This window comes from Gaeumannomyces tritici (genome assembly GCF_000145635.1).
Source record: "Gaeumannomyces tritici R3-111a-1 unplaced genomic scaffold supercont2.5, whole genome shotgun sequence".
Lineage (NCBI taxonomy): Eukaryota > Fungi > Ascomycota > Sordariomycetes > Magnaporthales > Magnaporthaceae > Gaeumannomyces > Gaeumannomyces tritici.
Window position 1 is genome coordinate 1,126,484 of NW_008804549.1, and position 21,517 is coordinate 1,148,000.

The 21,517-nt window shown below is 59.4% G+C and overlaps 9 protein-coding genes and 1 non-coding gene across 10 annotated transcripts; 4 read left to right on the forward strand and 6 right to left on the reverse strand.

Moving 5' to 3' along the window:
- The first annotated feature begins 117 nt into the window (after positions 1–117).
- GGTG_09371 (hypothetical protein) lies at positions 118–2,323 on the forward strand. The gene is made up of 2 exons (XM_009227215.1): positions 118–1,071; positions 1,230–2,323. Exons 1-2 carry the CDS (start codon positions 726–728, stop codon positions 1,781–1,783), a joined length of 900 nt encoding a protein of 299 aa, XP_009225479.1. The 5' UTR covers positions 118–725; the 3' UTR covers positions 1,784–2,323.
- A 107-nt stretch (positions 2,324–2,430) lies between these two features.
- On the reverse strand, positions 2,431–3,168 carry GGTG_09372 (hypothetical protein; the record flags this gene model as incomplete). Its single annotated transcript, XM_009227216.1, has 1 exon — positions 2,431–3,168. One exon carries the CDS (start codon positions 3,166–3,168, stop codon positions 2,431–2,433), a length of 738 nt encoding a protein of 245 aa, XP_009225480.1.
- Positions 3,169–3,434: 266 nt separating this feature from the next.
- On the reverse strand, positions 3,435–3,965 carry GGTG_09373 (hypothetical protein; the record flags this gene model as incomplete). The annotated part of the gene is made up of 1 exon (XM_009227217.1): positions 3,435–3,965. One exon carries the CDS (start codon positions 3,963–3,965, stop codon positions 3,435–3,437), a length of 531 nt encoding a protein of 176 aa, XP_009225481.1.
- A 2,178-nt stretch (positions 3,966–6,143) lies between these two features.
- Positions 6,144–6,215, forward strand: GGTG_20188. Its single transcript has one exon. It is a non-coding gene; the product is annotated as a tRNA-Met (tRNA).
- A 402-nt stretch (positions 6,216–6,617) lies between these two features.
- On the forward strand, positions 6,618–7,415 carry GGTG_09374 (hypothetical protein). Its single transcript, XM_009227218.1, has one exon. The coding sequence runs from the start codon at positions 7,034–7,036 to the stop codon at positions 7,259–7,261; it is 228 nt and encodes a 75-aa protein (XP_009225482.1). The 5' UTR covers positions 6,618–7,033; the 3' UTR covers positions 7,262–7,415.
- Positions 6,938–9,319, reverse strand: GGTG_09375 (DnaJ domain-containing protein). The gene is made up of 3 exons (XM_009227219.1): positions 9,002–9,319; positions 7,983–8,881; positions 6,938–7,881 (listed from the first exon to the last, which is right to left on the reverse strand). Exons 1-3 carry the CDS (start codon positions 9,072–9,074, stop codon positions 7,567–7,569), a joined length of 1,287 nt encoding a protein of 428 aa, XP_009225483.1. The 5' UTR covers positions 9,075–9,319; the 3' UTR covers positions 6,938–7,566.
- Positions 9,320–10,961: 1,642 nt separating this feature from the next.
- On the forward strand, positions 10,962–11,243 carry GGTG_09376 (hypothetical protein; the record flags this gene model as incomplete). The annotated part of the gene is made up of 1 exon (XM_009227220.1): positions 10,962–11,243. One exon carries the CDS (start codon positions 10,962–10,964, stop codon positions 11,241–11,243), a length of 282 nt encoding a protein of 93 aa, XP_009225484.1.
- A 289-nt stretch (positions 11,244–11,532) lies between these two features.
- Positions 11,533–13,992, reverse strand: GGTG_09377 (hypothetical protein). Its single transcript, XM_009227221.1, has one exon. It carries the CDS (start codon positions 13,562–13,564, stop codon positions 11,834–11,836), a length of 1,731 nt encoding a protein of 576 aa, XP_009225485.1. The 5' UTR covers positions 13,565–13,992; the 3' UTR covers positions 11,533–11,833.
- A 2,138-nt stretch (positions 13,993–16,130) lies between these two features.
- GGTG_09378 (hypothetical protein) lies at positions 16,131–18,998 on the reverse strand. The gene has a single exon (XM_009227222.1). The coding sequence runs from the start codon at positions 17,964–17,966 to the stop codon at positions 16,671–16,673; it is 1,296 nt and encodes a 431-aa protein (XP_009225486.1). The 5' UTR covers positions 17,967–18,998; the 3' UTR covers positions 16,131–16,670.
- Positions 18,999–19,922: 924 nt separating this feature from the next.
- GGTG_09379 (hypothetical protein) lies at positions 19,923–20,825 on the reverse strand (the record flags this gene model as incomplete). Its single annotated transcript, XM_009227223.1, has 2 exons — positions 19,923–20,188; positions 20,519–20,825. 2 exons carry the CDS (start codon positions 20,823–20,825, stop codon positions 19,923–19,925), a joined length of 573 nt encoding a protein of 190 aa, XP_009225487.1.
- Between the last annotated feature and the right edge of the window lie 692 nt (positions 20,826–21,517).

The following is a 21,517-nucleotide window of genomic DNA, read 5'->3' on the forward strand; positions in this document are numbered from 1 at the left end:
GCGGTGAAGAGCTCGGGGTGGAAAAATCGAGGTGGCAGGGGTCAAGTTCCTGCGTGCCTGTGTCCTCTTGTGGGCCGAAAAAAAGAAAGCCAATGGATGGGGCACGAACTGCAATCCGCCCGACCAGGCAGGAAGATGGACCTGTCTGTCCAATCCGCTCAGGGGCGCATCTTTCGCAGTTCGAGAACGCACGCCTCTGTGTGGGCCAATCGACAGTGGCCATGTGAGAAAGCTGATGTTGAGGAAGCGAAAGAGTGAGAGAGAGAAGGAAAAAAAAAAGATAATAATCGTGTGTTGCGCCCGTTACGTTGTGGGATTTTCTCACCCCTGGCTTATTATTCTCCTTCATCTCAACCCCAGCCTCCCTGTAGCAGCTCTGGTAGCACACACACACACACACACACTAAGTCGTGACCACTCTCCGCTGCCCGTGCTCGGCTTCTCCCCCCATCGATCGCGATAATCCCTCGCCTCGACCCGCCTTCTCCCCCGCGAAAAAGAAAAACCTCCGCCCACATTTTGAGGTAGCTACCAGCTTAGCACCTACAGTAGACCGACCCTCCTCGATCGCATCATCATCGTATTACACGCAGGAGCTCAACTCTTGCCCTTGTCAACCCCCATTTCTCCCCCAAAAAGCACAGACGGGGCGACACAATACGACATAGCACAACACAGCACAACACAATTCAGCACAACACACAGAGCGCACACCCACAGACAGAATGGGCCTCTTCGACGACGCAGCATCGACGCTCGGCGTCGGCGGCGGCCACGGGTCGTCGTCGCGCAAGCACCGCTCGCACAAGGGCAGCCACAAGAGCAGCAGTCATCGTCACCGGTCGCGGTCGCGCGACCGCGGCGGCGACCGTGACCGCGGCATCTCGAGCATCTTCGGCGGCGGCGGCGGCGGCGGCTCGTACGAGAAGAACAACGCCTCGCACTCGTCCCTGTTCGGTGGTAGCGGCAGCGGCAAGGAAGAGAAGCGCCGCGGCAGCGGCGACGCAAAATCCTTCTTCAACCTGCCGCTGGGCAACTCGAGCAGGGGGTCGTTCTTTGGCTTTGGCGCTGGTGAGTTTTTTTCTTTTTTTCTTTTTTCTTCTTCTTTCTCTGTCTCCGTCTGATCGTCCGACACTTGTCGTCCGATCATTGGCACTTGTTCTCGTCCAAACACACACACACACATGCACCACGATTCCCACTAACAAGCACTCCCACCCCCCCAACAGACAAGGGCCGCTCCCCGTCCTACTACAAGCGCTCCCCGCGCCAGTCCTTCATGCAGCGGTCGTACCGCAAGCTCAAGCGCCTGCTGCGCGACCTGGTGCACTACGCCAAGCGCCACCCGCTGCGCGTCTTCATGCTCGTCGTCATGCCGCTCGTCACGGGCGGCGCCCTGACGGCCCTGCTCGCCCGCTTCGGCATGCGCATGCCCGCCGCCCTCGAGTCGCTGCTCGGCATGGGCGCAAAGGTCATGAGGGGCGACAGCGTCGGGCTCGTGGGCGACGCCGTCCGCATGGCCTCGGGCGCCGGCGCGGCCGCCACCGCCGCCACCACCATCGCGCGGGGCTGGGACGGCGATAAGAGCTGGGAGAGGCGGACGACGTACCGCCGCAATAATGACGATGACTGGTATGGTGAGGGGTATGGGAGCAGCAGTGGTGGTGGCGGTGGTGGTGGGCTTGGGTCCATGCTGGGCGGGTTTGGTGGGTTTGGCGGCGGTGGCAGCAGTGGTGGTGGGAATAAAGGGTGGATGGGCAGCGTGTCCAAGTTCTTCTCCTAAGCCCCGTCTATTCCATTTCCTTTGTCTACGTTTATACCTATATAGGGTTGCTTTTTCCGGTGTTTCGGTTTTGGGTATTGGGCCGGCCATTCTTCAGGCAAGCAGGTAATCAGTCGGGCGGGCAGGCGGGCAGATGTCTACCGGGAGCGTCGGCATCTACGGACGAGGGGAGGGGAGGTCTCTGTAGGATCAGGTCTCCAGCGTGAGGGCTGGTCCCCGGTGTCATGCCTCCGAAGGATCTTCTTGGATAGATATCAGTGACAAGCTAGAGCAAGTGTAAGAGCGCGCAATAGTTTTGGACCAGCAGTTTTTCTGAATGCGATACGAATCATCGCGAGTTATGCACTTGTGTCAATATGGAGAACGGTACACAATAACGCAAGGTAAAGAACGTCGCTCGTTAGAGTGAAAAAAAAAAAACCGTCCACGCAAAAATAAGAATAACTCCACATGACCAGGAAACATCATGCAGATACCTAATCATGTCTATCAAACAATGAAAAAGACGCCAGGAAAAAGTACCCATCCTCGATCCCCCCGTTTTAGTCCCCATTCCTTTTCCCTCATGTTCCGTCTTGGACGCGTGTGCAGCAATTACTTTGCTAGTGAGGTGGCCGACGCACGACAGCCAGAGCCAGACCGTCTCATCACCGCTTCTTGCGGCTCTTGGTCGAGGTGGCAGTGGACGTCTTGCCCTTGTCCTTGTCGGCGGCGACGGGCTTGCTGCTGCGCTTGGCGGGCGACTTGCTGGCGTTGCGGCGCGACGACCGCCTGAGGTCCGGCGTCATTGACCGGTCGCCGCGGGCCGCCTCGACGATGATGGTGGCCTCGCGCCGGCCACGGGCGCCGCCGTCCCTGTACTCGTCGCTGTCCGTCTCGTCGCCGCTGCCCTCGTCGCTCATGTCGTCGCCGCGCCGCCTCGACCGCGGCTGCGGGCCCGAGAAGGTGCGGTGGGCCGCCACGACGGCGCCGGGCGGCGCGTGCGGGCCCGCGTTGCTCATGTAGTAGTCCGGGTCGAGTGAAGGGGCCGAGGCGGCGGGGAGCATGTACATCTCGTCGTCGCCGCGCCGGCCGCGGTGCGAGCTGGTGCCCGAGTGCTTTCTTGATTGCGGCTGCACGGCCGACGGGGGCGGGAAGTAGCCGACGGGTGGGTATGCCTGGCGCTCGGCGCGGCCGTCGAGCACCCCAGGAGGCGGGTGCTCGGGGAGCTCGTCGTCGTCGAGCTCGAACGACGAGAGCGGGACCGAGACGCGCTTCTCGGCCAGGCGGCGCCGCTCGGCCTCCTTCTTCTTGCGCTCCTTCATGCGCGTGAGGGCCGCCACCTCGGTCGGCGTCAGGTCCACGTCGCCGCGGCCCTGCGACTTGGCCTCACGGATCCTCGCCATGGCCCTCTCGCAAATCAACTCCTCGGGCTCCTCCCCGTCGTCCTCATCGTCCATGTAGCCCGACCGCCGCACCAATGCGGACGAAGAACTGTTAGGAAACCCAACCGCATACGCACCGTCCTCGTCGATGCCGCTGTCAACCTCCTCGAACCTTCCACCGTCCTCTCCTCCTCCCCAGGCGGCGCCGGCAGGGTTCTGCTTGCCCCTGCCGCGCCTTGATGGTCTTCCCTCGTGGGGCGAAAATTTGGGAGCTCGCGGCCGACCGCCTAGACCGCCTCCCCGGAAAAAGCCTCATCGATCGGCTTGTCCATCAGGGCCGCGTGGCCCAGGATGGTGACGCCCGAGGCGCCGATGAGCCACGCAATGGTGCTGAAGGGCGACGACAGCAGGCCGATTGGGATGGCGATGACGAGGAGTCCGGTGTAGCATTGCGAGGGGGATGCGCGGAACGTGCCGATCTCGAGGTCGCGGCCGTCGAGCTTGCCGATGATGAACAGGCCGACCGTGACGAAGATGATGTCGAAGAGCAGGAACCAGTTGGTCAGGAGCGTGTAGATGCAGAGCATGACGAACATGACTGAGTAGTTGCTCGAGTAGTAGCTGAGGTTGTAGTTGACGCGCGACTGCACCTCGTGGAAGTTCTCGGGCTTGGACAGCCGCTTGAAGTCGCAGAACTCGCCGATCGGTCGCAGGTTGGAGAAGCGGCTCATGACGCCGGCCTGGTTGAGGCCCGCGAGGCGGCCCGACAGGTTGAAGCGCGACGTCAACATGTCGAGCGGGATCTGGATGCCGGTCATGGTTGCGGGTGGGGGCGTGGGAGCGCTATGTGTGGTGTAGGATGAGTGTTTGTGTAGAACCAGTCCAAAGGACTAGAGAGTGGGAAGAGAGTGTGTTTTGGTGGTGGTTGGTTGGCCGCAGCCGTCGAGAATGTTGTGTCTGAGAAGTCGAAGTGGACGGGCAGAAAAAAGTAGTGGCAGCTTCGTGGTCAAAAGGGGAAGTTGCACTGGCTGAGAATTAAATAATTGTTAGGTTATTTCTGACAGTTCGTTTGCAGGGGTGCCAATTGCCGGATGGGCCAGTAGCGAGGCCCCAAAGTTCAAACAGCCCGGCTGACGGTGAGCTGAAGAAAAAAGGCCACGCTGCCGTTGAAGCCAGCAGAAGGGGGGTTACGCAAGAAAGCACGAAGCTTTTGGAGGGAAGGATGGAGGGCGCAGGCAGCAGCGATAGAATCAGTCGTACCTTTCCTCTTTGATCTGGAAGCCGTCACGATGGGCTTCGTGTGGGCTCTCTCTCGTGCGCGTCACCAGCCGCTCTCGATCCGCTTCGCTTCGAGAAGCAGGCGCTGCGTGCTTCCGTGGCAGGGCGGTGCTGCCACAAAAAGTGGCTACACCCCTGGTTGCTCCCCTCCCCACTCACTCTCCCTCGGCCGAAGCACGAGACAGAGACGGTCCGAGTGGCTTGCCCCCAGGCTCGAGCCGGTCCAGAAGCCGTCTCGGGTCTGAGGTTTTGGGGGAAATAAGGGGAAAAGGGGAGGTTCGGGAACCTATCCCCAGGGAAGTTGACCGGAAACAAGAAGAAAGGGTGGTCCAGGAGGGAAAGGCCGGGGGAGTGCAGCTTTTATTCACATGTGTGTGCAGTAAAGCGGCAGGCCTCTACCCCCCATTCCATTTTTCTCTTGGTTTTTCTGCTGGTGCCCGACCGCCCTGGTCCTGCCTGCTGCCCCGCCCTTCTCTTGCATACGCGGTGTTTTTTTTCCTCCTTCGCGGCCGGGCCTTAAACTAGGTGGCATATCACAGCAGGCCAAGTCGCAGCCCTCTTGTTTCCTTGCCCGCCTTCCGTCGTAGACGCGGTGCCAGGGAAGAGAGCTGTCAGCTCCCCTCCATGCATACTACGCGTTCCGCCTGCATAATATGTGGGTGCGACACCGCTTGTTCGATGACACGAGCTGTCCTTGCCAGCCTGGCCATCCCTTGTGCTGCAAGGATGCGCCTGCCGTTATCAATTGGTTGGCTGCCGTCCCTTCTCACGTCCTGCTGGCGGAGCGAGGGGCTTGGATGGGATGATACCCGAGATAGCTGGTGAACTGAGGGGTTGTCGGGGAGTAAATGGGATCGACATGCAACCCGTAGTTGCCCAACTTGACTTCCTCCAAAGGCATGATGGAAATCTCAACGGATGGATCGTGCCATGGCGCAGAAACTGCAGCCCGGACGGGCCCGCAAGCCCAAGCTGTTTCCAACGGGTTCTATTCCCCGAGGACGTGGACGGTGACCACTGGCTGCTCTAGCGAACTGTCTTACTCCGAAGCACTCGGAACATTGTGTAGAATGGAAGCTCTCCTTCCCCTCCCTCTCGGTTTGCAGCTCTGTTACGAGAGAGACGACACTCCGGAGATCCGATTCGGCAGAAACAACCACGCCCCAGGTGGAGGAACCCCACAAATAGAAACGAAACGGATGGAGAAGGCAGGCACACGACAATCAGCCCCCGATGCCGCCGCTGGCTTCCACTGTAAACGTCGACCATCCTTACTTGTACCACGTAGCATCGACATAAAAGTCAGAGAGCTATCATATCCAATGCGTGTTTCATTAACGCCCGGCCGACCGGATCAGCCAACCCTATCGCTCCTCGCCGTCCTCCGAGTCCCCCGTCGGGCATAATGTCTTGCTGCGATTCTATACAGACACGGCGGGTAAGCGGCCACGACGACTGTTTATGCCGAGAGAGACAGAGCGAGAGCGCAGGTGGGACCCGAAGGCGTCATACCAACACGTTGCACTCTGTGGAGAGCAGACCCGGCCAGCCCACCCACCCCATTCCATGTCCCCCCCCCGTAAGCCGATTTTCGTCGGACTGGCTGACCGCCTCCCCGCCCCCAAAAGTTAGCACAAGTGGGGGAGGAGGGGTGAGGGCTCACCCCGGAGCCCTAACGCACATAATACAGCCATCAGGTCAATATTTTATCCAAGAACAGCAACTTGGCGCAGGGGAAGCGCGCCGGGCTCATAACCCGGAGGTCCTTGGATCGAAACCAAGAGTTGCTAGCTCACTTTTTGGTGACTTCTTCGGAGGGAGGCAGGGGAGGCCGTTGAACTGAACCAAGCGCTAGCTTATGTTTTTTGCCGGTTCTGCGACTGTGCGAGGTCTTGGTTTCTTCTTGTCCCATGGACTTGTTTTTGAGAGAGGCCCTTTCGCTGAACAAGAAACTGCTACCTTAATTTCTGGAAACCCCTTACTGAGTATCTCTAAAGGACGTGATGTTTTGTCACAAAGTAGACAGTATATACTGTCATGAGGAAGCCTTAGGCATAAATATCAGATGCCTGAGGCATCGGAAGAGCGGTCCCCCTGCCTGGAAGCGTATGACGCTTCCAGGCGTCAGGAGGGAAGCTTAGTAAGCAAGGAGGACAGGGAGTCACGTGTATATAAAGGGCAGAGGCCCTACGGGACCCTGCACTTCAGATCCTTTCCTCCTTAGAGCATATCAACCGGAATAGCCTCACACCGTGCCAATCCCTTCTACCTGCAACATGTTTCCTTTTGTGTTGTTCGGATTCCATTTTTGCGACACGCATCTGCCCGGGTTACGTGCTATGCGTTGAATACATAGCATGAAGTCCCTCGCAAACGAGAACTGATCAACGCACTGGAGAGCATCCGGGCTGTGAGGGCGGTGGTTAGCCGTCAAGGGCATCATGTGACTTTGTTGTGGAACTGACAAAGTCTCGGATCGGCCATCAAGTGCCAGCCGGTCTATTGTCGATGGACGCCATCACCATCACCAAGCGCGCACATGACCGCCCGCTATACTCATCGATAAGCGGGCCTGTCTTTTGGGAAGTACCAGCATGTGATTTGAAAGATGGTCCAGGTCGCCTTTGTAGATCCGGCCGGATATGAGCCGCCCTCATGCTTCCGGCTTCACTGGACCCTTCTCGTAAATACATGCCATCGTTGTTTCGTTGCACTAGCCAGTCGAACCGGATTTAGCCACAGAAAAGGTGTAGAAAAAACAAGGCTCGTAAATGAGCATCTCTATTGCATCGCATGCGCGTTCCGAATGTTTTTATCCGCCCTCAACCTCATGTAGCACTGTGGACAAAAACGCCAAAAGCTCCTTGTGTGCGCCTCTCGCCGTACAAGATCCGCCACCGCCGCCCCCTCCGTTCCAGATGACGATGAGACGTTAAAAAGATGGAAAGCTTCGCGTAAAAAAAAAAAAAAAAGAAGAGAGCAGTAGCGGGTACTATGCGATACGAGCCCAAAGCGCCACCAATAAAGGTTGTTCGAGAGGCGAGGGGGGGACTCGTGGTGCGCCAAAGCGCCACGTCTTCCCCACCACATTCCACAAGCCCATGTCCCTTTACTTTTTTGTTTTTGCTTTCGTTTTCTGGTTTATTTCTTCTTCTGCTTGCGCTTGCTGGCGCTCTTGTTGCCCTTGCCCTGGGCGCTCTTGGCCTCGCCGAGCGAGTCGGTCGACTTCTCGAGCAGCTCAAAGTCTTCGGCAGAGTCGGTGCTGGGCGTGCGCTTGCCGGGCTCCGACGAGTCGTCGTCGTCGGCCGGGGTGGGCTCGTCGTCGATGTCCTCGGCGGGGAGGGCTTCGTAGTCCTTGTTGCCGCCCAGGATGCGGCCGGCGGTCGAGCGGTAGGCCCAGATGGGCAGGCGGAACAGGGCCGTGTCCTTGATGGTGGGCTTGGCCATCTCGTTGGGCTAAGTGGGGCGGGGTAGTTTGTTAGATTACGACATTAAATTTTTTTTTTTTTTTTTGATAGGAAATACCACATCGGGGGAAAGTAAAGTGTAGAACTCACGTCAAGCAGGAACTCGGCAAGGTTGCCGTCCTCGTCTTGCTCCTCGAGGTACACGTCGCCGAGCGAGTCGACCACCAGGACCTTGCCGTTCTCGGCCACGACGCGCTTCTTAGCACCCGTGGGGCCCGACGACTGCTGCGTCGGGGTGGCGCTGCCGCTGGCGGCAAAGGCCTTGCGGCGGCGGCCGCCACCCACGGCGGATCCCTTGGTGGCCTCGCGGCGGGTCTCGCGCTCCTGGAAGCGGCGCTGCTTGCGGTTCATGGGCATGGCGGCCTGCTGCTCCTCAGACTCGGCGGCGGCGGCGGCGGGCGGCGGCGACGGCGGCGAGATGGCGGCCTCGACGCCCGGGATGTCGAGGCTATCGCCCCAGGCGGTCTGGCGGGCAAACTTGATGTAGCGGCCGACGAACTCCTGCTGGCGCTTCCAGTTCATGTACATGATCAGGTAGTGGACCAGGCCGCCGCCCACGAGGAAGACGCCGAACATGGCGGTGCCCAGGCCGGGGCGGTAGCGGTTGTAGTAGTAGTCGGCGCCCTTCCACGACGGGAAGCCGTTGGAGAGGAAGTGGTCGTAGCGGTCGCGGCTGGGCCCGCGCAGGATGTTGGCCACGATGGACAGGCGGGCCTGGCGGTCCGACGCCTTCTTGATGGCCGCCTTGACCTCGGCGTGCGTTGGTGGCTTTTTCTTCTTATTCTTGTCCTTGGCCTTGGCCGCGCGCGCGCGCTCCGCCGTCAGCTGCTGCTTGACCTTGTCCGGGTGCAGCTGGCGCGACTTCTGGCGGTAGGCCTTGCTAATGTCATCGACGGAAGCCGCGGGCTTGACGCCCAGGTAGTCGTAAAAGGTCACGTCTTGGCCCTCGCCGGCGATGAGCTCGTCGCGGACGCGGAAGATCTCGCGGTCTTTTTTTTTGATGAATGAGAGGCGGCGTCAGCAATGGTCTGACAAGCAACCAAACGGGTGCTACCATCCACAGAGATGTGCCTTCAGAAAGCGCAACGAGAGGACGGAACGCAACTCACCCTCCTTGTTCCAGGCCGCCGCAAACGGCGTCAAGAGGGCCAGCAGGCCGAGCGATAGTGTCGAGATCTTCATGGCCGCTGTTGCATTTCCCTGCGTGGGGGTTTTGGTGTCTGTACGTTGGTGCACCGGGAATTGGGGAAAGAGACTTGCTCTTTGTGTGCAGGTCGTGGGTAGAGTCGGGGTTTTAACCAGACGTCGTGGCAGGTCGCCCCCGTTGTTCCTAGGCGAGAAATATTTCTGGGTGGTAGCGCACGGCTGGGGTTCCAGTCGTTTCCGATTTCTGAGGCCAGCTGTCAGTTCGCGGGCCGGGCTCGAAGTACGCTTATAATAATAGTCCGAGAAAGCACGCGGGGCTTTGGAAGGGCGGGCAAGTCGGGTCACGTCGGCTGCACGCACGTTACTTGATGTGAATATTTGGATACCTATCTAAGAAGACAATGCGATGATATTATCTTGTATTCTCATTTATAATTATCTGTCATTATTTCTCATAGTCTTCCTTCATGTCCTCATGTCCTGCTCAGCCAGCGCCTCAGGGCAAGTGCTCTGATAAGGTTTAGGTCGACTGCGCTCCGTTGCGGCCACTGGCCGACTCGCGCCTGCACAAGCAATAGTGGGCACTGAAAACGCTGCCGAAAAAAGAAACAAAAAGGGACTCTAGGAGGCACCAAGGGGTGGCCTGGAGTAGCACCCCATGCCCGATTCAGGGAAGCAGCGGTGGGCCCTGAGACGTCGGGTAACAACGTCGCGCGTGCACGCGTGCCTGCCTCGCCCCAGTCCCTGAGAGCGCGTCGCTTGCCGGTCGTGCCTGTCCAGAAAGATTCTGAGGAGCAGCGGCGGACGGCTGGCTGCTGGGCCATGCCGTGTCGTGCGCACAAACCCATGCACGCAATGAGGGGGAAGGAGGACCTGAGATGGCTGATGAGATGGTCCAGACACACACACACAGCCTGACGCCGGGGTTTTTGGACAGGGGAGAGAGCCACCTGGTCAGGGACCAGAGGCCCGAGAGGGCGAATCAGAGCATACGGGAGGTCTGTCAAGTCAGATCTCGCCGCGCTGCAAAGGCCTATGCCTGTGCCTCCTCTCCCCTCAGCCAAAATGCTGGCGGCCTAGCTGGGCTTCCCACAACGGCGTTTGCGCAGCCCCTCCCCAAGCCTCCCAATAGCTCTGGGGGCGCACTGCCACGGCCCACGGCGCCCAGCCTGCGCGTGTAGTAAGCAGAACGGCCCACTAAACCGTCCACCACGCTACCTTGCTCCTAACTTTAGAAAGTGAGAACGGGCGGGCGGGCTGGCAGGCAGGCAGGCAGGCAGGCAGGCGGCAATCTCGTTTGCCCGCACCCTGGGCTCGATGTTGGGCGGCGCGGGGAGGAGGAGAAACAAAACATGCCCTCACACACAACCTACCCCATGTCCAGTAGGATTACACCGTGGCTGCGGGGTGGTTTCCCCGTTGGTGATTGCTTCGCCGGGCTCGGTGGAACTAGCAATCTCCAGGGTAGCGAGGGCTGCGTGATCAAGCCTCTTGGCCCAGTAAGTCGGACATGGCTCTGGGGATGCCTGTGCCGCTCGCATGCCGCGAATATTGGAAGCAAGTTGACGAAGCCCTGTCGGTCCCCGTTCCCGACGATTTTATATAAACAACTGGCCAAAGAGACTTTGCCAACCACCTCCAATCTCATTCCTCATCCTCAGAGCAGCTCACAGGGCCTTTGATACACACAGCTAACACTGCAAAGCATCTTTTCTCCGATTGCTTCCCACGCGCATATCCGCATCTCTTGGCTGTCTTGTCACCTCACAATTTCATCCCTTGCTCCTCTTTCGACACTCGACTTCACCCACCCTTGAAAGTCATCCAGCCCGAGCCCTTGATTGCGCCCGGATCCTCATCACTCACACCACTCACACAACCACATCTTCTTTCTCACGCCTCCCAACAACCACCTCACAAAAAATGTCCGGCTCCGTCTACTACAGCGCCAACATGACCGCCTCGGGCGCCTCCAGCCCCCGCACGCCCCTGTCGTCCCCGCCGTCGTCGCCCAAGCCCCAGCTGCAGCGCATCCGCGAGCTGCAGTTCTCCCGGTCCGGCCCCGTCACCGAGACCTGGCCCCAGCAGCAGCAGCAGCAGCGCCAGCCCCCGGCACTCGGCCGCTCGCGGTCGGCGTCCAACGAGAACTTCTTCCTGCCCACGCGCTCCAGCCGCATGCGGGAGTCCCTGGACTCTCAGTACTAGGGGACGTCCTGTCACGGGGATCGTCGGTATAACAAGAAGAAAGACATGCCTCCACCTGAGAGGTTCGGTTGAGAAAAAAAAAAGGCGTTTTGGGTTTTTGTTTTCATGGGGATCATTGGGATCTACCTAGTGCTGCATCATCAAGGAGTTGGGATATATATGGTTGGGTTCAGGCTACAGCATCACTGGGGAGTTTGGGATTTGTTTGCATTATCAGGCAGTCGGGCGCCTGGCTTCATTTCACTTGGAGGCGTTCACATTTGGCGGAGTTACTCGAGACCAGACAGTGGTTCTCCCTCTTATTCTCCTTCTCGCAAATACTTTAACAAACAATTTTTCTCATCAAGTTTCTCATGCTGAGTCTTGGACTCCTTTTGATTAGTGTTGCCCGGGGGCCACGATACGCAACTTTGTAGTCCAGCGAATGCGCAGAGTAGTGGGACAGTAAGTATCTATCTATCTGATACTTCTGGGTATTCAAGATAAGATGTGATCTATCTGGGTCTAAAGCCATGAAACATGTCTAGAAGTGTGTGGTCCCATCTTCAGAGTAGACATACGCACAATGATCATCGTCAGGTCCACCACCATCAATTGCCCCTCAACTCCAACAGGCCGCTCGCGACCGTCGCATCCCCCGCCTCTGCCCGCACCCTCTCGAGCCTTTGGCGCCTGAGCTCCTCGTAGTCCGGCAGCAGCCTGGTCACGGCGGCGAAGCCGGCGGCCAGGGCGGCCAGGAGGGCCCAGATGGCGTAGCCGCCCAGCAGCTGGGTCCTGGCGCCGATTGCGAACAGGCTGGTGAAGAGGGCCGGGCAGACGGCGCGCGAGACGCTCGTCATCATGAGCGAGAAGGCCGTCAGGGTGCCCAGCACGCGCGGCGAGGGGCTGACCTCGTTGATGGCGAGCTGCGAGGCCGTAAAGGCCATGGCGACGCCGCTGCTCAGCGCCAGCGACGGCGGGAAGAAGGCCCAAAAGGCCGGCCCGAGGCCCAGGCGCAGCAGCGCGTTGGCGACGGGCGCGACGGCGAAGAAGAGCGGGTAGGCGGCGGCGCAGAGCCGCATGACGCCGTTGGTGCCGCGCCGGCGCTGCAGCGGCGGGAACACGACGAGGAGCCAGACGGCCTGCACGATGCCGGTAAAGGCCGTCATGACGGAGATCTGCAGCGGCGTGAAGCCGAAGCCGCCGAGCGAGACGGGCGTGAACCACCACAGCGGGATGATGACGGTGTAGCCCGACGCCACAAAGTAGAGCCACGCAAAGTTGAGCAGCACCGGCTGCACGCCCGGCTCGTGGAGCAGCTGCCAGATGGACTCCTGCCGCGCCTTCTCCGCCGCGGATGCCTTTTTCCTCGCCGCCTCGCTCTCAAAGTCGCCGTCGTCGTCGTCGTCGTTGCTGCTGCTGCTGTTGGCAAGCACTTTGCCGTCGTCGCCGTCGTCGTCGTCGGAAGAGGGGAGGGTCTCCTTGACGAAGAGCGCCGTCGTCACGCACGCCACGGCAGACAGCGCACCGACGGCGAAGCTGGGCAGCGCGTAGGGGTAGTCCCTCAGGAAGGCGCTGCGCGCAAAGACGCCGCCGTACTGGTGGGCCGGGTCGACGAGGGCGCCGCCCATGAGGGAGCCGACGAAGATGCCGAGGTTCCCGGAGAAGGCGAACCAGCTGAAGACGCGGGCCTGGGTGGCCGGGGTGCTGACGTCGGCCAGCATGGCGCGGACCGTGACGACGGAGCCGGCGAAGACGCCGGCGAGGCAGCGGGCGGCGGCCATCTGGAGCAGCGACGTGGACAGGCCGAAGGCGGCGGTGGCGACGGCGACGCCGGCCAGCGACGCGACCAGGGCGGGCTTGCGGCCGGCGCGGTCGGCCAGGCGGCCCCAGCTGATCATGACGGCGGCCTGGGTCAGGCTGAAGAGCGACTCGGTCAGGCCGTTGTAGAAGCCGACGTCGGCGTCGGCCAGGCCGCCGTTGTGCTTGACCATCTCGCTGATGTAGGGGAAGATGGAGAAGAAGGCGACGGGCTCGACGAGCCGCGCCATGCAGAGCCAGAAGACCTGCGCCTTGGGGATGTGGTCGTCGCCGTCGTCGGGGGCGGCGGCAGGGGCCGTCTCCTCGTCAACGACGGACCCGGGGGCCACCGAGGACGAGGATGAGGACGAGGCCGGCCCGTCTCCGTTGCGGGTGCCGTTGCGGTCGCCGGTTGCGCCGTAGCCCTTCTTGGCGGCCCCGTCCGCCAATGCCTCTACGGCCTCGGCGGGCTGCGCGACCTGTGCCGCGCCCAAGAGCGCCGTCCTCTCGCTGGCATTTTGCCGGTCGCTGCTGCGGTCCATAGCCCGCGGCTACAGTGGAATCGAGGACGGCTCTTAGCTGTCTGAGCTCGCTCGATGCTTGTCGGCTAGTCGCTCGCTTGTCCTCGGGCTTTGCAGGGGCGGCTGACTGGGCGTGTTTTTCTGTCCGGGTGGAGGGACACACCGCAAATAGCGCCCCGCGTAAGATTTTAATTATTGCTTGCTGATGTCTTGTCGGCTCTCCTCGAACCTTTGGTGTAAATAGACGACTCCTTCTCTTTCTCCGTTCTGCCACACGGACCAGATTCTCACCGCCACTTCTTTCTTGTCCCGCAATGATCAAATGAGGCTTGAGATGCATTTCCATGTGAGAAACCATATCTAAGCGGCTTCATCTGTCTCCAAGTCAGTCCCCTTGAGCCAGAAGCCACTCGGCCCTGTGCCCCCACCATCTGGAAGCAAGCTCGTCGTTTTCTGAATGACCGATATGTCCGGCAAGCCCGGCAGCATGATGTCAGCGGCGGTGGTGTGTGTGTGGTCTCACGCGAGGCTCGACATTCGCAACCTGGACCCGGCATTGACAGCTTCTTCGCAAGTTGCGCAACCTGTCGAGCTGCCAAGCGGCCATCGGACTCGTCGACTCTGTACACAGCACGCGCCTCCCCTCGGAACCATAATACATTAATACGAGACACGCCGCCGATGGACGCCCATGGGCCGCAGTTGGAATGTTTTTTTTTTTGCTCTCTCGTTCACCTCCGCCACCGAGCCGCAACGCGCATTGCCGGATACATGGCTGCGGGCAGGGCGACCCTAATACGGGCAACCTGTAGCGGGCACGGGGCTGTACGACGCGCAGCCGCTTCCTGGCTGTCGCTGTTTGATCTCGACTCTCTCGGATTTCCGCCCTCTCAATTCTTTTTTTCTCGGTTGGTTGTTTGTTTGGTCTGTCCTGCATTGACCCCAAAACTCAACCCAACTCGGTCCGCCGTGACACGAGATGAGGCATGAACGCCCCCAGTCTGCCCTCGCCGCTAGCCTCGGTATCTTTTATTTTGGCGCTGATCCTTCCCATCGTTCAATCTACCAACAACACCACACAGACACGATATTTCTACCTTGGCCCTGGTGCCTTGCGAACAGGGCCCCCCGCTAAGGGTCTTCTCTTTGGAGCAAGTTACGCTTCAATTAAATAAGCTTGGAGCCAGAAGCTTTCAAGCGTCCCAACGCCGGCAGGCAGCAGGGCTTTGGATGTCCCATGCAGGCGGCCAAGAGGCGGCCCCTTCTCGGTCGGCATTATGTGATTGCGGTTGGGTGCTGCGTCTTGACTCTACCGACTACCGATGCTGCCGAAAAGCTTGGATGTCGGCAGAGTGAAAAGATTAAACCATTTGAACCAAGATCCATGACAGGGAAACCTTTCCTTCTTTTTTGTCAAGAGGAGGAGGGAGGAGAACAAAAAAAAAAAGATGGGACGTTGGAATATGTCGCCTAAAAGTCTAGAAGCGAATCAAGCCAAGGGGATGGGTGGGCACCTCGCCCCTTTCGTCGTCAGAACACCTTCATTTGGTATGCTTTTTTTAGGGGGTGGCGTGTGAGATGTCCTCGCGGCCACACTACGGAGTATAGTCGATAAAAAGACGTGCACCACCCGTCGTGTGGACTCGCATGTACCTTGCGGTCTTGATGCCCGCATGGGTTGGCCTTCCCAGACCCGACGCAGCCAAGTCTCGACGAGTAGCCTCAGGAGTAAGGTCGGGGGTCAGGGTGCAGGCATATAGACAACGTGCAACATATCTGGCAAGCCCGTGTCACCTAGCTCGCAAAGGCAATGACTGCATCGCCAGATCTGCATTGGAGAGGCATTGACCGTCATATTTGCTGTCAAGTCAGTTTTTGTTTCCTCGTGGAAGATGCGGCTCGGCCGAAACGACGCGAGGGTTGCAGCGCATTTAGCCGGTCTCGGTTCCCCTGGGAAGCCACGCCTGGGTCTTCCTTCTTGCTTATCACGCCCTGTGCTTGACGGATAGGTACATCTCCTAACCGGACCCTGCTCGGACGTCACGGATCTCTGCCATGTGCTTTGGTTTTCATCTTGGCATGCCCAGTGGAGACCGCGCGTCGGGGGCATTAGAAAAAAAAAAAGGATATGGTTTCATTTGGCTCTGGCTCTTTGGGGGTGTGGGCTATCCCATCAAGGCGAAACCGTGGACGGCGTCGTTTTGGGCGAATGATGCTGCAACTTCCTTCCCCCCACGGATTTGCTTCCGTGCGCAAAGAAGCGCGGATTTGAGTCTAGGGCCATTAAAGCCCCTGTAAATACCCCACGTCCGGCCCCCCTCCGCCGCGGCGTGGGAACGGCGTGGGAAGTTGACCAGGCGTTGGCGGGAGCAACACTAACAGGACGCACGGCTTTGTTGACTGCGTGAGCTTTGTGATCCGTTAACGGCCCGAGCGGTCGAGGAGACATTCTCGAGCCGACGCCTTGCCGAGAGTTCCAATGGTGCCGAGGCCCATGTGACCGGACGAGGATAAAAAAGAGGGTACGGCCCAGACGAGTCTGGCACATCACAGTCTCGCGCCTCGAGGCGATGCGATCGACAAGAGGCTCGCTAGTTTTGCGTCGTTTGCCGAGTAGCAAAGGTGCACAGGAACCCACAGGGGAAGGAGGGCCCTTGCCCAAGGCATTTAGCCGATGTCGTGGCATTCTGAATAGAATACCAGTTCTGTTCTATGTACTTGGGTGAACCAACCAGAAAACTGATATTTCCTCCGTGATGGCCTCCTGAGAAAAAAAAAAATATGAACATCAAAGTATATGATAATAGTAGTAATAATTACCAGGAAGAAAATGAGCTGTCCAGTCCAATCTGTGAGTTGTGAGACTCTTCTCCTTCCAATACCCGGTTTCGGAAAATGCGCCGACGAGCCGGGTTCCTGCTGAACTTTTTCCGAAACCGGGCTAGAGTCCCAGGTTCGCGTTGCCGATGGCGATTAAAATAGAATATGGCGGCAAGGGGGAAAAAATACGAAAAGAGAAATGCCGCGGAGCGAAGCGATGTATGCATGAAAACGGAATGGATGGTTTGTGATGGAGGTGGCGTAAGTCTAGCTGTTTCCACCTTGTGGTGTCTGCCCCCCTCCCTCGTCACGAGTACCGGCCCCGCGTGTACCTCCACAACAGACTGGCCCCCTGGAGCGACGGCAGGGACTCGGGCCGCTTGCCCTCGACCAGGCCCATCTCGAGGCTCATGTTGACGGCACGCTGGAAGCGGCGGCGGAAGCGGCGGTAGTCGTCGTTTGTGGGCCAGGGGTCGCACCAGGCCGACTGATCGTCAGTGGCGTCCGACGACCCAGCGCCTCCTCCTGCTCCCCCGGTCGCCGACACGTCCCAGTCGTCCTTGTCCTCGTCGACCTCGAGCGGGTAGTAGAGCAGCTCGTTGAGGTGCGGCCTGTGTGGGTGGTGGTTGATGTTGGCCTCGATGTCGAACTTGAACCGGTACGCCTGGTGCACCACCTGCGGCCGCGACGGCGCCGGCATCGTGGCCGTGGGGCCGTCGTAGATTGGCGTCATCATTAGCGGAGGTGGGAGCGGGAGGGAAGTCGGGGGTGGTGGTTGCGGCATGGGATGAGATGCTTGTGGTGGTTGCGGCATGGGATGAGATGCTTGTGGTGGTAGTGGTGGTGGTGGTGGTGGTGGTGGCAGTAGTGGTGGCGCTGTTGATATTCCCAAGGGTGGTGGCTGTTGGTGAAGACCGTGGTGGTGATGGCTCAGGTGGTAGTTGTGACTGTGGTGGTTGTTGCTGGGATACTCGGGGTGGCGAAAGTCAAACTCAAACTGGAACTCCTGGTGCACGACAAAGACGAGCGTCTTGAGCTTGGGGAACTCGGCCAGGCGCGAGACGAGCTTGCCCATGTTGCTCTTGGACACCTTCCAGCTCAGGACGGGGTGGCAGATGCCCGTGTAGATGCCGTACGACGTGCCCATGGCCAGGCGGCTGACGCCGTCGCGGACGAGCGGGATCTGGCTCATGAAGTGCAGTGTGCGGTGCAGCCGCTTGACGAGCAGGTAGGGCTCGAGCAGCAGCATGTCGCGCGACAGGTCCACGTACTTTGTCGTCTTGCCCAGCGCCAGCGGCCGGTAGTGGTGCAGCACCAGGTAGCGCGACTCGCGGCACACGGCCGCCAGCCCGGGCGGGGGCTCCGGGTGCACGTTGGCGAACATGAGCCCCTGCTGCGGCGGCGTGCGGGCCTTGGCGTTGGGCGCGTCCAGGACCTCGTACACGCGCCCGTCCGGGAGCGAGTACTCCCAGATCATGGTCCGGATCTCGGGCGGCAGCGCCTGGAAGCGCCGGAAGCTGGCCGGCATGGTCGATGGCCACGAGGTGTGGTGCGGGGCGGCCGCCGCGCCGTGGTGTCGAGAGGGGTCATAGTGTAGACTCATGGGCCTCGTCGCGCCTCCTCCAGAGATATAGCGGGTTGGTCGGGCCCGGCTCTCCAGCTTGATCGTGGCCTCCGAGAGGGCTCCAGGCTTCCGTCCTGCACTCGCCACCGCAAAAAACCTTGCTCCTCCAGGGTCGATGTATTGTCTGGAGGTTGAACTTGTCCAGAATACCCGGCCCAGCCTCTTCCAGCCCTCTCTCGTGTGGCAGGGTAAACACGTCACTCGAGCCGACTTGTTTCTCCTTGGACGACAAGACACAGTAGAAGAGAAGCACAAGACCGCGGTCAGAAGTGAGAGGCGGTGGCGGGATAGCTGGGTTAATATCAATAATAAATGAGACAGGCGGGCGGGTGGTTGAGGTGACCCCGCGGGTACTTATAAAAGTGGTGATAAGAGGCTGGGTCTCCCGTTCCCAGGTAACCACGAGAAGAGGGGCGTCGGCATATAAGTCGCTTGATTATGGCTTTATATGGCGGACAAGCGAGCGTCCTCTAGCGAGCCGGAACAAAATCGCTTCCGAGAGAGAAAGGGGAGGCAGGCAGAGATAAAACAGCCACAGATAAATAAAAGAAAAGGTCGACTGCAGCGGGGGGGCCACAGGGCTATAGGCGTCGACTTATATTCACCCAGGACAGGTCCCAACGCCGCGCACTGGGCCAAAGGAGAAGACGACTCGAGGGCGGCGACGAAGAAGAGGCGAGTCACGCGGCAACGCAATCAATCAAGTGCAGCCAAGATCCTCTCTCGGGATGGAGGGGTCTGATTCGAGCAGGGTGGCGAGGAGGAGGACGACGACGAGGGATGGGGAAACCATAGGGCGGTCCGGGGAGCGAGGTCCAGGTGAGGGGGCAGTAATTAATGAAGATTTGACCTCTCATCGGGCACAGCAATGCGGTCTAACCTACTTGGTTAGGTTTTTTGTCGCTAGCTTGCGAGAGCGAGAGCGAGAGAAAGGGCTTGGGCGCGCTTTTGCTTTTAGAGAGAGGATGACCGGCCCAAGTCACTTGACGTCTCACCCCCCCATCTCCTGACAAGGCTCAGGAGCGGGCGAACCAGAGTTTGGCTCAGGGCTCGAGCTAGGCCTTCGGAAACGGGTTTGGGGGTGGAGGGGGGGATCGAGGAGAGATGGCAGAGGCAGTTAGACGATCTGGCAAGGGGGTGTGTGTTTGGGAAGGGCCAATGGTAGGAAACACTTGGAGAAGAAACGAAGACAGGATGGATGCGATCAGGAGAAGACGATGCGAGGAGGGGGTGGGCAAAACGCCAGCGAGCGCGGAACACACACCGAGTCGTTTCGAAAAAAAAAAATTTGACATTAAAAAGAAAAAAAGAACTCGCAGATCGAAACCTTCCACAAGTGGAAACAATGGCATCAGACGCGGCATCGACTGCGACTGCACGGCATGGGCACAGAAGTGGTCAGAGCGGGAAACCTGGGCCACGAGACGACGGATCACGACTTTTTGGTCTGGCTTCCTTTTGCTCTCCCTTGTCTACCCACAAGCCCACCTGCCCGAAATCGCAATCGGAGTATGCGAGGTACTCCCAAATATATGTCGTCGTCAAGGGAAATAAACAGAAAGGTAGCAAGGGCCTAGAGCAAGCCAGAAATGGGGGCCCAGTCGCGGGCGTCGCAATAACCAAAAGACAAAGCTCACCCACACACACACATCCCACGCGCCCGCTGCATCAGCAGGCGAACCTAGATCAAGCTCGAACGAGCTTCTCGAAGAGGCAGCTAGGTAAGCGGCCAGCCGCTTGGCACGCGCTTTGGGTTGGGGTGCTTTTGCTCACCACACATACCGAAAAGACACATGGAGAAGCACAAGGGCTATACATGGCGTACCTGCTAGTAATAATTGCTACCAAGTCTACACACTACACACCACGCACACCACACCTAATCGGGCATTATCTCACATCCCACCCTTCGGGACCCGCTCGGAAATGGTGCGGTCACGAACGGCGTAAAAAGGGTGGGGAGGGGAGGCTAGCACGCCCACCACCCCAGACTAGCAAGTCCACCGGGCTGGTCGACGGCGCGGGCGGTGCGGGCAGCAGGACAAGGGCCAGGCGGTGGGAGAAGAAGAACGGAGGCGAGAGGGAAAAATGGAAGGGAGGGGGTGTGCACGCCTCGCGTAACGGGTGGTGGTGGTGTGTGGGGTGTAACGTCGTGGGCACCATCCACTGTGGTGCTAGGCTGGGGAGTGCTGTGCTAGGAGCTGGACCAAAACTTCGCAGCCCAACACCGAGTAGCAGCAGCGGAAGCTCGTACACAGTACATGTGGTGCCGTATGTACGCACGGGGATACGTACATACACACAGCATGCACGTCTAGATGCTATATTTGGTATATAGGCCGGCCCTTCTATTGACCGCATTGTTCCAACTCATCACCTCTCTGGAAGGAGGGGAGGGGAGAAAAGGAAAGGCCGATTTCCCGATTCCGGGGTCCATCCATCGAAACAGATTCGCCGCATGCCTTTGAATGCGTGGCGCGCTCGCACGGCCGGGGGATCTGGATGCGCATACCTACATAGGCAAACCCCACCTGCGCACAGGAGGGAGCGGTCGGCCGGAGATGATGGGACGGGGACGGGCGAAGGCTTTTGATGGGACAACGGACTCTTGGAAGAGGGAGGACGGGGCCCCCCGTTCGGCGCCAACTCGGGGGGTTTGGTGGCGGAGCGGGCGGACTCCCCTCTGATGGGAGACAGGCCTAGGGTAGCTAAGGTCAGGCAGGGCAGTTGGGACGGCCGGCTGCGAGAGTCCGAGGGCGGCTTGCCCGGCTGGGATTCGCATGCACTGCCGTTCCCACCGTTTGCCGTGTGTCGGGTGCCAACGCGTCCAATGTCCATCTGTCTGGAGGGGGGGCGAGCGGTGAGAGGGCGTAGGGTTGGTGCCTCGAACCCGATATTAAAGAAAAGGAAGGAAAGAAAAAAAATGGCGGCGGTGCGTTTCGTCCAGGCTTTCTCTCGTTCATTTCCTCTCAACAGATCCGATCGCGGCGAGCGCCTGCCGAGACGGGAGGACGGCAGACGAGACAGGGCAGACAGGGCAAGGCAATATTTGCAGGGCCGAGGACGGGACAGGGAAGAAGGAAGTGGCAAGGCATTGAGGGCTGGTTGGGCAGGCATGCGAGATAGGCACGGCATGATACAACCACCACTAGCCAGCCAGCCAGCCTCGAGCGAGGATTATGACGGCTGCGAGAACGACAACTGCTGGGCTGGACCGGTGGCTGGGGGCCATTGGCGTTGGATGACCCGGATCGGATTGCTCTCCACATCAATATCGACGCCATCAATCCCGAACCCAGACACTGCCAGACAGCAGCCAGAAGAGGGAAAGGCACTGGGAAACACGCCACGCCATCCAGCCAGCCAGCCTCGCCTCTCGGATCCCTCCCCTTCGAGGCCAAGGTTCCCGGTCTGTTCAGGGCCGGCCCAGGTCCAGACAGAGCCTGCCACATCATCATGCTCGGGTGACGAGGAGGAAACAGAGGAAGGGGACGGAAAAAAAAAAGAAAAAGAAAAAAAAAAAGAAAAAG